The sequence below is a fragment of the Schistocerca cancellata genome, chromosome 8, assembly GCF_023864275.1.
Source record: "Schistocerca cancellata isolate TAMUIC-IGC-003103 chromosome 8, iqSchCanc2.1, whole genome shotgun sequence".
NCBI classification, from domain to species: Eukaryota; Metazoa; Arthropoda; class Insecta; order Orthoptera; family Acrididae; genus Schistocerca; species Schistocerca cancellata.
The window spans coordinates 283,791,617-283,807,006 of NC_064633.1; the positions used below are offsets into that span (position 1 = coordinate 283,791,617).

Here is a 15,390-nt window from a genome sequence, read left to right on the forward strand (position 1 = left end):
AACCCAGTGTTGTAAAATTGTAATTTCCCCCTAAGGTAATTACCTGAAATATATTTGTGCACACAGTAAGATGATGATGATGATGATGATGATGATGATGATGATGATGATGATGAGTTGGGTTGAGGGGGCGCTCGACATCATGATCATCAGTGCCCTGACGAAAAGTCAACACAAAATCTCATGGGTGGGGACGAAGGCTGTCCCCACATGCAGAGCAGTTTATAACGTATTAAAGTCTGCCGCCCTTCCCCACCAGTTTAGGGATGAAGCCTGATAGCTCACAAAATTTCATCACTCTGTTAACACTGGTATCGGTATCTCAAGGACGGTGGGAAGATCTCCAGTGAGACCAAGGGCTGCCCTATTATCAGTATACAGGACACACGTAGCCACAATATGCTAAACTGAAAGCGGCACGCCTCCCCGGAGGAGGAAGCCATGTGTGAAAGGGCTATGCCCAATGCCCAGTCTGGTAAGCAAAACCTCCTTTCAGCGGCAAGGCTGACACGCAGTCCACCAAGCTTTTGTGGTCGGTTTGAGTGACCATAGTTTGTTGTCTGACACCTGAAACCATTCAGTCTCCCACTGACACATGATGCATCTGTCAGAAAATGAGATAATGGCATGCAACGGGATGAGACATTGTTGGACAGAACCATCCCAACATGCTTCCTTGGCAGCATTTCGTTACCCTGTATCCCAACGTGGCCAGGTAACCAGCAAAAGATCACCTCCTTGCCACGGCATTGGAGCCGCTGTAAGCAGTCATGGATGAGCTGAATCAGCGGGTCTACCAGATACATTTGGTGAAGTGCTTGCAGTGCACTAAGAGAGTTGGAACAGACAAGAAAACTCATACAATGATGTCTGTGAACCCTCTCCAGTGCCATTAGAATGCCATATGACTCCGCATCATAATTTGTAAATTGTTCTAGAAGATGTACTTTAAAGACCCTATCAGGGAAAACCACAGAGCAACCAAGAGCATTCCCCTGCTGGGATCCATCTGTATAAATAATGATAAAACTATGGTACATACTTAAAATAGACGAAAAAAAAGTTGTAAAAACCATATCTGGAGTACAATTTTTCGGGTACTGCGTCACGCTTAAAATCACTTTGGGCCTCCAAAGACACCAAACAAAGACACCAAACAAAGACACCAAGGTGGCAGTGCGTTCCATCCCTGGGTGTGTATTTTCATGCCCAAGAGATCCAGATTCTTGAGGCAGGCAATAGCACATATACCAAATGGCTGGGTCACTTGGGGCCGATTCCTGAACAGTCGTTCGAAGGCGGGTTGGATCGCTGAACTAAATGCCAACGACTGGGGTGACGCTGAGATATTCTGCGCCTGTCGAGCCAAAAGGATAGATCACCAAATCCAGTGTGGTGGTTCACCGGCCTCTACACACAGACTCTGAACTGGGCTGGTCTGAAAGACTCCAGTCGATATTCGAATGCCCACATGGTGGACAGCATCTAACATCTGGAGGTAGGAAGGACGGGCTGATCCATAGACCACACTGCCATAGTCTAAGCGTGATCGAACAAATCCCCTATGAAACTGTAGGAGGCGGGACCTGTCAGCTCCCCATGTTTTTCCGCCAAGGCATTTCAAAATGTTCAACAACCAGAAGCCCTTTGTTTGTAGGTCTTTGAGGTGAGGGAGCCATGTTAATTTCGAGTCAAATAATAAACCCAAAAAGCGCACTGTGTCTTGAAAAAGTAAAATATGGTCCCCCATTGTAAGCTCTGGTTGGTTAAAACTCTGACGAGCATGATTAAAATTGACACACACAGTCTTCTCAGGTGAGAACCGAAAACCAGTTGTCTGGGCCCCAGTATCCAGCCTCATAATGGTCAGTTGTAGTTGCCTCGTTGTCGTTGTAAGATCAGAGGAAGAGTAGAAGATTGCAAAGTCATCCACAAACAAAGAGCATTTGACAGGGCTCCTGACTGCAGAGGAAATGCCATTCATAGCAATGGCAAACAATGTGACACTGAGGACACTGCCCTGGAGCACACCATTCTCCTGAACATAGCAATCAGATATGGCATCGCCAATGCGATAACAAAAATGCTTGTCCTTGAGAAAGGATTGGATCAGAAGCGGCAGGCATCCACGTAGTACCAATTCATGAAGTTGGCGAAGGATGTTGTACCTCCAAGTAGTGTCATATGCTTTTTCGAGGTCAAAAAACACACAAAGTAAATGGTTTCAGTGTAAGAAGGACTCCTGTATCGCCATCTCCAGTGGAATTAAGTTGTCAAGAGTGGAATGGTAGTGCCTGTAACCACACTGGGAGTGGCTCAGGTAACCTCGGGATTTGAGCAGCCAGACGAGGGGGGCGGCTGATTATGCGTTCAAGAGTCTTACCCATACAACTAGTAAGGGCGACACTCCGATAATTGTTAGGGGCGCTACAGTCCTTACCTGGTTTCCAGAATGGAATTAAGATTGCCTCCTTCCAAGTCATCGGATACTGTCTATCGAACCAAATCTGATTGAAACAAGAGAGGAGCTGACCTTTTGCTTCAGGGCACAGATGATGAAGCATGGTATAACGGATCTCATCGGGTCCTGGAGCAGTGTCTCTGGCTGCAGATAAAGCTGATTCCAGTTCCCCCATGGAGAATGGAAGGTTGTAGACTTGTTCATTATGCGAGAAAAAATTGAACTTCCTCATCTGTGCAGTCCGACAGAATACCTGAACAGCAGGAGCTTGTCTGGATGACTTAGTAACAGTAAAGAAGTGTTCAGCTAAAAAGTGAGCCACCTCTTCTGGCCTGTCCACCAAGACCCCATTATGTGACAAGGCCGTAAGGGGATGTAGACTACCCTTGCCTGAAATCCGTCTTATTGATTCCCAAATGTGCGCAGCAGAAGTGGACTGATTAATGGAAGTCGTGAATTCCCTCCAGGAAGCCCTCTTCCGTTCTTTGATCACTCGCCTTGCATGTGCTCTCGCAGACCTGAAGACATGAAGATTGTCTGTAGTTGGACACCGCTTGAAGTTCCAAAGAGCTGTCCGTCTTGCCCTGATTGTAAATCGAGAGTCGTCATTCGACCAAGGTACAGGCCGTCATCTGAGGTGGTTACTAGACCGGGGAATGGACTCTGCGGCAGCCCTTTGGATCTCATGAGTGATATGGGACATTGCCTCTTGTGCACAATCCTATTGTTCAAAAATAGCATTTTGACTGTACTGTAACCAATTTGCCCTTGTCCTAGGTGGCAGACGAATCCACACTGTGAAGTGGTCACTAGAATGTAAATCTGGAGCCACTTCCCACTGAACTGAATCTGCAATAACTGTTCAAAAGCAAATATCAATAGCTGAAAAAGACCCTGCAGCTGTGGAAAAGCAAGTCATCTGACCCACGTTCAGAAGGCATATATCCTCAGAATGGACGAGTCGCTCGATCAGCCTACGCTTGGAGCAAGTAGTAGCCGAGCCCCACCTCCCCATCTCACACTTTTTTCCACTGAAGGCTTTGTGACACTGTTGTCACAGACAATGGCCCCCGGTTTGCATCTGCAGAATTCTCCCCTTTCTATGACAAAAATTGCATCACTCCAGTTCACACAGAACTCTTCCACCCCACCTCAAATGGACTAGCAGAACATAATGTCCACACTTTTAAAACCCAAATATCTAAACTTCACCACCACTATCCCCTGGATGAGCTTCTCATCCTTTTCTTTGGCATTATACAGGTCAACCCCGCAAGACATCTTGTCTCCTACTGAGGAATTTCACCGTTGGTCTCAAAGGTCCCTACTATCTACCCTTCCCCCACAGTTCATAGCCCCCAACTTGGCAGTCTAGCAGCTAATGTTTTTCACTTACAGACCTAGTGTGGGCCCTTGTTTTCAATAAGGGATGCCAACATTGGTTGGTAACTTCCAAATTACTAGGCAGAGCCATGGCCAAGGTGACACTTCAGGATGATATAATGTGCTACAAACATGTCAACCAATTTACTGTGATCCTTCTCCTGAACAGAGAAACTACCACTTCCTTTTGTTCCAAAGATGGAGCCACCTGACATCTCCATGCCAGACACCATCAGGCCATCTCACCTGCTGCTGGCAGCCCGCTCACTAAAGGAACAGCCTTCAATAGCTCCACACACACACCGTGTCAGGACTAACACCAATGGTTGTGGACATCATCCTCCCCAAGCACCTTGGCCACTACCGTGGAACCTGTCTACTCTAGGAACATGGAACTGAGCTTCACCAGTTCATTCTTGCACAGGAAGAAAAGACTTCCAAAATTTGTGACAAAAACATCAGGTGATGGAGGGAAGAAATATCGGATGACAGATTACATGACACATCTATTTACCTTATTCCACCTGCCTGCTTTAAGGCAACTTATCTCCATTATATCTTCTCCATTTTTTTTTTATCCTCCTTTCCCCCAGTTTTTCTACTTAGCTCTGCTTTCTATCTCCTGTTTCTTTATGTATATACTACTACTACTACTACTACTACTACTACTACTTATTATTATTATTATTATTATTATTATTATTATTATTATTATTATCATCTTTTTTTTCATTTATGATAATCCATCTACAACAATCATTTCTTTCTTAAACCATTTAACTGCCTGCAGCACAAAATCAGTAATCTGGTCTTCAAACCCAGCTATTTCAGTGTCATCATCTCCTTGTGATCCAGGGTTCTCTATGGTTCTCCTTGTGATCCAGGGTTCTCTATGGTTTTCTTTTCCTCTATCATTTGCTTATGTGTTCATCTACATTTTGTTATCTATATCTATATCTTCTCTATACGGAGAAACAAATTAATATTCTGGAAGCTGCAGGTTTGATACTCATTTTTCCTTTTTGCATCTGTTAACACAGCATAGATTGATTCTGTTTTAACATTTAACAATTCAGTGTCATTTGATCAAAATATTTTTAACTTCCATATTTTACGTTTAAAATCTTAAATAAAAGAAAAACCACTTCATTTATTGCTTATATTTTACAAAACAGAATTTTAAAAATTGTAAATCAAAACAAGGGACAAACCTTGACTTTCAGTTTGTTTATTTCAGTAATAAAGTTCATTATCTTCTCAGCAATGTCAGGCTCAACAGTCTCCTGCAGGTTCAAAAATGACATTTCCCTAACAAGGCTGCAGAAATCGTGGTGACGGCAGAGAAGTTTTGTGAGAGTCAAAAAGTGTGCTGGAAATGGGAAGGCACAGTGGGCTAACAGTGGCTGCAACAGCTGGTGAGCAGATGGAGGCGGAAGGCCACGAGATGTTACTGCAGGCCGCCGCCCACAGGAGTCTGTAAATATATGTAATTATAACACATAGTTATTCTCATTGAGTGACATTTACATCTACATTCCAGAAACTATAGGAAAATGTGTACAAAATCTTTCATTAATGTAACATTTGAAAAAGCTGTCTTGCTATTCTGTTGACAAATTGAGTGTGAGAAGAATGATTGCTTATACTGATATTTATGCAAACTGCATTTCATCCTGCATTCAGATACCATACTGAACATTTGTAAGATGTTGCACATTATTCTTGGCTTCCTCTGCATAAACTGATATTTATGCAAATTGCATTTCTTCCTGCATTCAAACCCCTTACTGAGCATTTGTAAGGTGCTGCTCATTATTATTGAACTCCTGTCGGAAAATTCTTTCCCAGAATAGCTGTGTGACAATTGTAATATTTCTCAGAAAATCTATCAAGAATGTAACAGACATGATGATGTGTTTCTGGGTTCCTAGCAAAGCTTGCAATTACCTTTTTACAGAAAATATTTTACCCACTTGTAACTGTCTTAAGGTACTGTGTGCAGTGACCACATGAGTGCTAACAATCAGCTGTTAGAGAGCAAAATCAGTAGTACAATTGGCAGATGATACATAACAGGATCAAATATTGAAGCATATTCAAAGTTTCTGAGACAGCGTCACTAAGAAGTTTTCTTAAAAAAAAAGTGAAACCTCATAAACAGGGCTGGAGGTTTCAGTTATCACAAGGCTTTGGATGGATTCAGTTTATTAAGATAACACTGATCTTCTCTTCTGTCAGAGAGAGAAAACATGAAGGGGGTATGTGTTGCTGAACAAAAAGGCACTTTCATAGCAAAACATATGCTCACGTAAGGGCACAGTGTGTACCATTGAGTAAGGTTTGGATTTAACATCCCACTGGCGAAGTGGTCATTAAGATGGACTATAAGTTTAGTTCACATGGGGATCTGAACTGCTGTCCTCCTTATAGAAGTCCAGTGTAATAATCACTGTGCTGCCTCGCTACATAGCACATGTAAGACCACTCCTTGCAGCAATTCAACATGAAAATTTGATCAGTGATTGAAATACTGTGTGCAAAATAGAATAGTCAAATTGACAGGAAATGCAAAAACATCAAGTAATCAAGGCAACATGATAAAACCTTCACACATTCTGATGGTTCACCTTTTGTGTACATTCAACATTTGACTGCTAGACCAACCAAGTATGCATCACATAAATCAGCAATATTGCAAAGCAGAATGTACCTACATTTATCAGGTGTATCCACTGTTGAAATGCATAGTTCAAAGAAACAGATGCCTTTCTTTTGCTATTGTTCATCTAGATTTATTTGGTGTTTCTATTTTCTCTTTCCCTACTGGGCATTTGTATGATAATTTACTCAAATAATTGCTTATTCATCTCACTGTCAAATGGTGCAAGGTTATGTGGTCTTTTATGCCCAAACTTAAATGTTCATTGAACATTTACAGAACCATGGAAAAAAAAGGAACATTAAAGTTACTGATGATAATTTTTGTCCAATTGCAGACATTTTAAATTAGTTTTGTGGTTAAATTAAGAGTCATTTATAATACTTCTTTTTATTTACCAGCATAGTATTTTCCCCAATTTGGCATGGTCTGCTACTTCAGATCTCGAAATGCCCATTGTCAAAGAAACAGATACTCATCTTCATAGCACTGAGTTTAAGGTATACCACTAAAATATGTAAAACAGTTGGCAGATTCCCAATGAGAATACAGCTGTTCTCTCACTGGAACACAAAATTTATACTACTAAAATGTGATATACTGAAATGTGGACACCACAGATACCAAAACCTAGGGAACTGTCCTGCCAGAGAAAGCAATGTGTGATGGGACTATAGTAAGATATGAGAGGATGATTTTATCCTGCCCTTTGATGCAAGAGTAATCCTATGGCCAGACCATTAGTTTCTACATCTGAAGACTTTTGCACCTCACCTCCAACCATACTCCTTCTCATGGGTGGAAGACCACCTCGGTCAACTGTGAGACTACAGCCTATAGAGGAAAGTTACAGCCTTCAAATTTGCCACCTGTAACACCCACTGGCTGCTAAATCAGCTTGCTCATTTCCCTCACATACAATGTAACAAAGTATGCATCACATCATGATCTACTTAAACTGCTGTTCTAGCAGGACAAGTGAGTCCATATTCTGGAATAGATTCTCTGCAGAGTACATTTGCTTAAGATCATCAAGAATGTTAATGAATCACAACAAATGAGAAACATCTTTTCCCTGGTGATGCCTTGTATGCTGCACAGTCTTCAGGAGTGCTTAAGACTCTGGTGTTTTAAACAGTGAACGCATATGGTAGGAAAATCTTGAAGACTTAAAATCACCGAAGGCTGCTGAGCAGCTAAGGGAATCACCCACCTGTGCACATGATATTAAAATCATCATATTCTTCTAAATTTTTATAAAATAATTATCCCAAAATTCATATTTGGACAATTTAGTTCCCTAAAATTAATAACATTTAAAACAATTACACAATCCTTATGAAGCCAAGTGGCGATTTATTCAAACACTGATGTAAAATTCATGCAGCTACTATGCAACTAAAGAACAAGATGTGAAATATCAAGAGTCACTAAACTCATTTCCAAAACACAGCAGTTTAGATGAATCACAAAGATCATTGTTGCCTGAAGACAGTTACTGAAAAATCATTCCACATGTGAAAAAGTAACAAAATGAAAACTACAGTCCAGATGTAAGGAGTTTTGTCACTCCATGAGAAATCATACCAGACAATGAAGTGGTGCTACACACCCCTGAATGGAAAAGCTGTGAATGGGACTGAACATTGCTGTTACCATAAACTGTGCATCCATAAACAAGTCAAACAGACCAAGAAAATTAAAAAATCTTTACAATTAAAAATAATGTTAAAAACATTCAGCAGCTTATATCACATAAGATATTTCTTTATTTAAGACAACCAGTTTCGACGAAAGATTTGTACATATTTTGTAGTTTGATGATATTTAGTGAAGCTGTAAACTGCAAGTTCAGCCAGCCTCCAGCCTCCAGCCCCCCCCCCCCCCCCCCTTGCAGCATCCTTCCACTTCACCAATGGACCTGTTCGGTTGTTCACCTCTCGCATTTGCAGCATGCATGTGCCTCAACAACAATGAAATAAACTACTGCGGATAACTACAGTACGAGGTGCATTCAAGTTCTAAGGCCTCCGATTTTTTTCTCCGGACTGGAAAGAGATAGAAACATGCGCATTGTTTTAAAATGAGGCCGCGTTCATTGTCAATACGTTCCAGAGATGGCAGCACCGTACAGCAGATGGAATTTTACCGCCAGCGGCGAGAATGAGAACTGTTTTAAATACTTAAAATGGCGACGTTTTCCTTACTTGAATAGCATGCAATCATTCGTTTTCTGAATTTGCGTGGTGTGAAACCAATTGAAATTCATCGACAGTTGAAGGAGACATTTGGTGATGGAGTTTTGGATGTGTCAAAAGTGCGTTCGTGGGTGCGACAGTTTAATGAAGGCAGAACATCGTGTGACAACAAACCGAAACAACCTCGGGCTCGCACAAGCCGGTCTGACGACATGATTGTGAAAGTGGAGAGAATTGTTTTGGGGGATCGCCGAATAACTGTTAAACAGATCGCCTCCAGAGTTGGCATTTCTGTGGGTTCTGTGCACACAATTCTGCATGACGACCTGAAAATGCGAAAAGTGTCATCCAGGTGGATGCCATGAATGCTGACGGACGACCACATGGCTGCCCGTGTGGCATGTTGCCAAGCAATGTTGACGCGCAACGACAGCATGAATGGGACTTTCTTTTCGTCAGTTGTGACAATGGATGAGATGTGGATGCCATTTTTCAATCCAGAAACAAAGCGCCAGTCAGCTCAATGGAAGTACACAGATTCATCGCCACCAAAAAAATTTCGGGTAACCGCCAGTGCTGAAAAAATGATGGTGTCCATGTTCTGGGACAGCGAGGGCGTAATCCTTACCCATTGCGTTCCAAAGGGCACTACGCACTATGGTAACAGGTGCATCCTACGAAAATGTTTTGAAGAACAAATTCCTTCCTGCACTGCAACAAGAACGTCCGGGAAGGGCTGCGCGTGTGCTGTTTCACCAAGGCGAGGCACCCGCACATCGAGCTAGCATTACGCAACAGTTTCTTCATGATAACAACTTTGAAGTGATTCCTCATGCTCCCTACTCACCTGACCTGGCTCCTAGTGACTTTTGGCTTTTTCCAACAATGAAAGACACACTCCGTGGCCGCACATTCACCAGCCGTGCTGCTATTGCCTCAGTGATTTTCCAGTGGTCAAAACAGACTCCTAAAGAAGCCTTCACCGCTGCCATGGAATCATGGCGTCAGTGTTGTGAAAAATGTGTATGTCTGCAGGGCAATTATTTCGAGAAGTAATGCCAGTTTCATCGATTTCGGGTGAGTGGTTAATTAGAAAAAAAATCGGAGGCCTTAGAACTTGAATGCACCTCGTATTTGATTTTAACTGTATAAAGAGAATTATTTATGGTCTGTTACATGGTTCCTAATGTAAGAGACACAAGTAGCTGTAATACACTATAAAATGTTATCTTAGCAATACAACCTGTCAGTTGAACCTTATACATCACTTAAAGCATATTTTCACCGTTTAGAATATGTCCAACTTATGTAAACATATGTGCCACTGTGTACTGTGTTTTAGTGATGTCGCAAGTATCTGATATATCATAATAAAATATTTAAAAAATACAAAGCACGTTGTGCAAAAGGCCATGGCCATATATATAGCCAAGGTCTTTTGCACAAGGTGCTCTATATTTTTTAAATATTTTAGTAATAACAAACCTTTCATAATAAGCTGGTTTTTATCCACATGACAACTTGGAGTGAAGTTCAATGTAAAATGAACACATTTCACAACAAAAAGATTTTTAAGATAATGTAACCGTACAGTTCCACTTACAATTTTTGTAATACCAAACTAAAACTTTCATCTCAAACATTATGTATTAACTCATGTTATGAGAAGTGTTCCACACATATGCACTTTGTTACAGACCTCAAGATGACAGCAAAGTCTATTTAAACCAGTAGTCTTAAAGAAATATTTTACATGATCTAGGCTGTTGAATGTTTTTTTGGCAAATAAAAGAGATCGCTTCTTCAGCCTCTCAAAATGAGGAAATTAAATTAAAAATAATGTGACCCATTTTAAATTCTGGAAAGACACAATGAGAATGTTTATGTCAAAAACTTAACATGTGTTTTTAATGCTCACTTCTCCAGCCTCTTAGCTGTCATCTGCAGCTAATTAGTACCTGTTTCACAACTTTGAAAGTTATCCATGTTAGGGAAAGGTTTAAACTTCATTCATATGCCTAAAATTTGTGCTGATAATGCATAAAGGTAGCTGACTAATCTTTCTAGATGTCTTCAGCTGTCACACACAGGCAGTGGCCGAAACTGCATTAGCAGCTTGCACATATAGTGCGGCACAATACGGATGCCTTCTGCCACTGCTGCCACATGGCAGTCAAATAAGCCAGCAGGTGTGCACAGCCACTCCAGTCTGTGGTGAATCTGTATTCTGAGACAACTCAGTGCCAGCGGGTGTGGCAGGTCAGTTGCTACTGTGTCAGTGCCACATTCTATGTGACCAGCACGATACAATAATGAGTATCTCAATGATGTGGCCTAGCCGTTGCAGCTCAATGCTGTACATCATAATGGCAGGTTGTGTTCTGTCAGCCCAGGTCTTTAGTCAGTCTGAAAGTGGATAGGTTGTGAGAACATTTTTGCTAACCATTAGCCCACATATCTAGATCTATATTTTTATGTGTGTCTAGCTACTGCCATCCTTCACAAACTATGGATGTCCTTCAAACACTGGTACACAGGTTGGAACACATAAGGTCCATGTTCGAAGTTAATGTATATTCCTTATATTAGAATAGCACAGCATTAACAAGAAGGAAATGTACTTACTCTCAAGATAAATGGGAGAAGGAGTGGTTCAAGTCCAGGGTGCTGCTATCATTATGTAAAAGCAATTTTCCAGCCACCTACAAAGCCCAGTTCATTTCTCTACTTGCTGAGGGACAATCTGAGTTTGCAGAAGGCTGAAGTCTGCAGAATACCATGCCAATATGCCAAAGCCTAAATCTTTCACACCCCACACACAATACAGGAATGGCACATGTTACAACATACAATATGATGATAAACAATGAAAATTTGCTCATGTATCCCTTTCATGCTAATCACGGATGTGAACACTGAGGTGTAAAATTGTGGCATATAGTATATGAATACATAGAACTGACAAGGAAATGATCCAGTCTGACATGTTGAAATCTACCCTGAAATTTTTCACGCAGGAAGAATACATTGAAAGAAATGCCGTCAGGATTTTAGCTGCGCAGGCACACTGTGAGTATAAATAAATAAATAAATAAATAAATAAATAACTGCAAAATCTTAGCCCAATATTTCAGTTCCCTCCTCAACTATGAACCACCCCAAGAAAAACTTGTCTTCTCTTCTCCAGTATTCACACACCCAGACTCACATGCCCCGGATCTTGAAGAAATTATGGAGATAGTCAAGCAGTTGAAAAATAACAAAGCACCAGGAGAAGATGGGATCATTGCTGAGTTCTCGAAACTAAACGATCCTATACTTATGCAGAAATTACACCATATAATATGGATAATGGAGCAGATACCAGACGACTGGAAATGTGCTCTAATTCACCCGCTACACAAAAAGGGCGACAAGACAGACATGAACAATTACAGAGGAATTTCCGTGCTCCCAGTCACTTACAAAATCCTTTCCAAAGTGCTTTTAAACAGGATAGAATCCCAAGCAGATACACTAACTGGTGAATACCAGGCCGGATTCAGAAAAGGACGCTCATGCGCGGAACAGATCTGGTGCTTAAAGACAATATTACAAATGCGGAAATGCAGAAACACAGTAGTTACATTCACTGACTTCAGGAAAGCATATGATTCAGTGGGCCACGGAACCCTGTTTAAAATCATGGAAGAATTTGGGATCGACCAAAAGACACATAAAATCACAGAACAGACTCTTACAGGAACAATGGCCAAAGTGAAATTCATGGGCGAAGTATCAGAACCCTTCGAAATCAAATCTGGAGTCCGACAGGGGGACGGACTATCCCCAATCCTTTTCAATATTGTTCTAGAAAAGATAATCAGGGAATGGGAACCTCACGTAAAGGGTATCCAAATTGGTATCAAGAAAGAGAACTGAATTAAAGTAAGTGCCTTGCTTTCGCTGACGATATTGCAATTATTGCCAATAACAGAACAGAAGTGATTCACGCAGTGGAAAAACTACATGAAATTTCACAAAAAACTGGACTACAGATATCTTATGAAAAAACCCAATATATGGAAAGGCAGTCAGAAAATAAATCCCCTTTAATAACAAAATATGGTAAAATTGCACAAGTCTGCCATTTTAAATACCTTGGTGAAACTATACAGTCCTCAGGATTAAACCGAATTGCCAATGAACAAAGAATCACCAAGCTCCAGAAGGCCTACAAGCTAACATGGACACATTACAACAAGAAGTGCATTTCGACAGACGCAAAATTAAGGCACTATACAACAGTGATTCTTCCAGAAGCAATCTATGCAGCTGAAACAATGGTGATCGATGGTCATTCAAAAATTAAGGAAATAGGAAAGCAGGAAAGAAAAATTCTCAGGAAGATTTATGGTCCAATCAACAAAAATGGCATTTGGATCAAGAGACCACAAAACGAAATCTATAGAAAGTGCCGAGCCAAATTTTATACACACATATACAGGATGGAAGACTCCAGAACAGCAAAGAAATTATTCAATATTATAACAAGGAGTAAATGTGGCACAGAATGGCTGAAAGAAGTCCAGAGGGATCTACAGCAGATTAACATAAAAAATCTCTAAGATCGCATCGAGTGCCGGCATAAAATCACAAGTGTGAAGTTTGGGGAAAGAACATCGCGTCAGCCTGGTCAGAAATGGACAGAGGAACGGAAGAAGGAGCATTCTGAGAGGATGAGGTGGTTTTGGGAAGCAAAGAAGAAAAACATCCGAAGATGAAATTATGAATTCAAGTTCAATCGCTCTCCTAAAGGGCAACAATCGTTATAATAATAATAATAATAATAATAATAATAATAATAAATAAATAAATAAATAAAGTTGCTCATCATTGTTGCATGAAGAGGCACTTATAGCTGCAGTTTGTGCAGCCCTCCCTGACTAGCATACGAATTGGCAAATAAGCAGATGCAGCCGTGACAAGCGAATGTAGCACTACATAGTGCAAAGTCCAAATTGCACACATCGAATTTTAAACATTTAAACACACCAAATATGCCTCACATCATTAATTTTTAATTAACTTTCACTTCATATTGACATCTAAACAGTAGCAGATGTAACTGTTACACTAGTGACTAGTAGAGAAAAGAAATAAAAGCAGTGTATGGTGTTACATTACAGACAACTTCCATCAATTGGGACTTTAATTTCTGGACATGTAATACTTCATAACAATTTCTGTATCTCAGTTTTATGATAATATTTCAATGTATATTTTATTAACACTGAAACAATTCCTTGTTTATTCCCTGTAGTCATCACAAAAAACATGAAGTGTCTGTTGGGTGATGAAAACAATCATTTTCCTCACACCAGGCATGCCTGATAAAAGAAAAATTAATGCATTCAGCCACTTCACAGTAATTACTAGTTTTATTTAGACAAAACTGGGTTGAAGTTAGAAGTGTTCATGGCTGTTGTTCTGCATTTTGTGCTTTGTACCAAGCATACTTGATCAAATTCTTAAAATGTGGTGATGCAAACTGTTCCACTAAGAAACCTGAAGTGACAAAGAGCTACTGGAAAATTTATTGTCTGACAATTTATTGAAAAATGCTTAAAAATTTCTTTATAGCGATGCTGAATCACATTAATAGTTGCAGATTGAATCCAAATTATATAACATTCTTATCACTGCCATTATAAAGATAGAGATGTTTTTGTTTCCAGGCCAAGGGTCCAACAATTCCAATGAATTATTTTCTGCAACTGGTAAGATGATGAGGTTATAATAGAAGGAAACATTCCACGAAGGAAAAATATATCTAAAAACAAAGATGATGTGACTTACCAAATGAAAGTGCTGGCAGGTCGACAGACACACAAACTAACACAAACATACACACAAAATTCAAGCTTTCGCAACAAACTGTTGCCTCATCAGGAAAGAGGGAAGGAGAGGGAAAGACGAAAGGATGTGGGTATTAAGGGAGAGGGTAAGAAGTCATTCCAGTCCCGGGAGCGGAAAGACTTACCTTAGGGGGAAAAAAGGACGGGTACACACTCGCACACACACACATATCCATCCACACATATACAGACACAAGCAGACATATTTAAAGACAAAGAGTTTGGGCAGGCCCAAACTCTTTGTCTTTAAATATGTCTGCTTGTGTCTGTATATGTGTGGATGGATATGTGTGTGTGTGTGAGAGTGTGTACCCGTCCTTTTTTCCCCCTAAGGTAAGTCTTTCCGCTCCTGGGACTGGAATGACTTCTTACCCTCTCCCTTAATACCCACATCCTTTCGTCTTTCCCTCTCCTTCCCTCTTTCCTGATGAGGCAACAGTTTGTTGCGAAAGATTGAATTTTGTGTGTATGTTTGTGTTCGTTTGTGTGTCTGGTAAGATGATGATGTAGATTTAATATTGAAACTAATTCTCTCCCATTTTCCCAGATTTTTCTATGTCAGTTACAATATTTTTGCAACTAAACTGTCTTTTTTTTAAGTTTTTGTTTCCAGTTCGCCTTGAGGTTCCTGAAGACAGATATAAACCTCTACGAACAGTGATCCACTGATACTTATGATAGGCATTGTTGTGCATAAATTTGTCATAGCATTTGTTGACTGTAAAGCGACTCTATTTTTTCACTCGTAATGATACAATGTGTAGTTTTCAAGCAGTTCTCAGACAAAACCTG

At 40.5% G+C, this 15,390-nt stretch overlaps 1 protein-coding gene across 1 annotated transcript in view; it reads right to left on the reverse strand.

The window, feature by feature from the left end:
* The window catches only part of LOC126095516 (WD repeat-containing protein 81), a 308,162-nt gene that overhangs the window by 167,834 nt on the left and 124,938 nt on the right, over window positions 1–15,390 (reverse strand). The window contains exon 12 of the mRNA XM_049910301.1: window positions 5,056–5,318. Within this exon, the coding sequence (XP_049766258.1) occupies window positions 5,056–5,318 (263 nt within the window). The remainder of the gene's footprint in view (window positions 1–5,055; window positions 5,319–15,390) is intronic.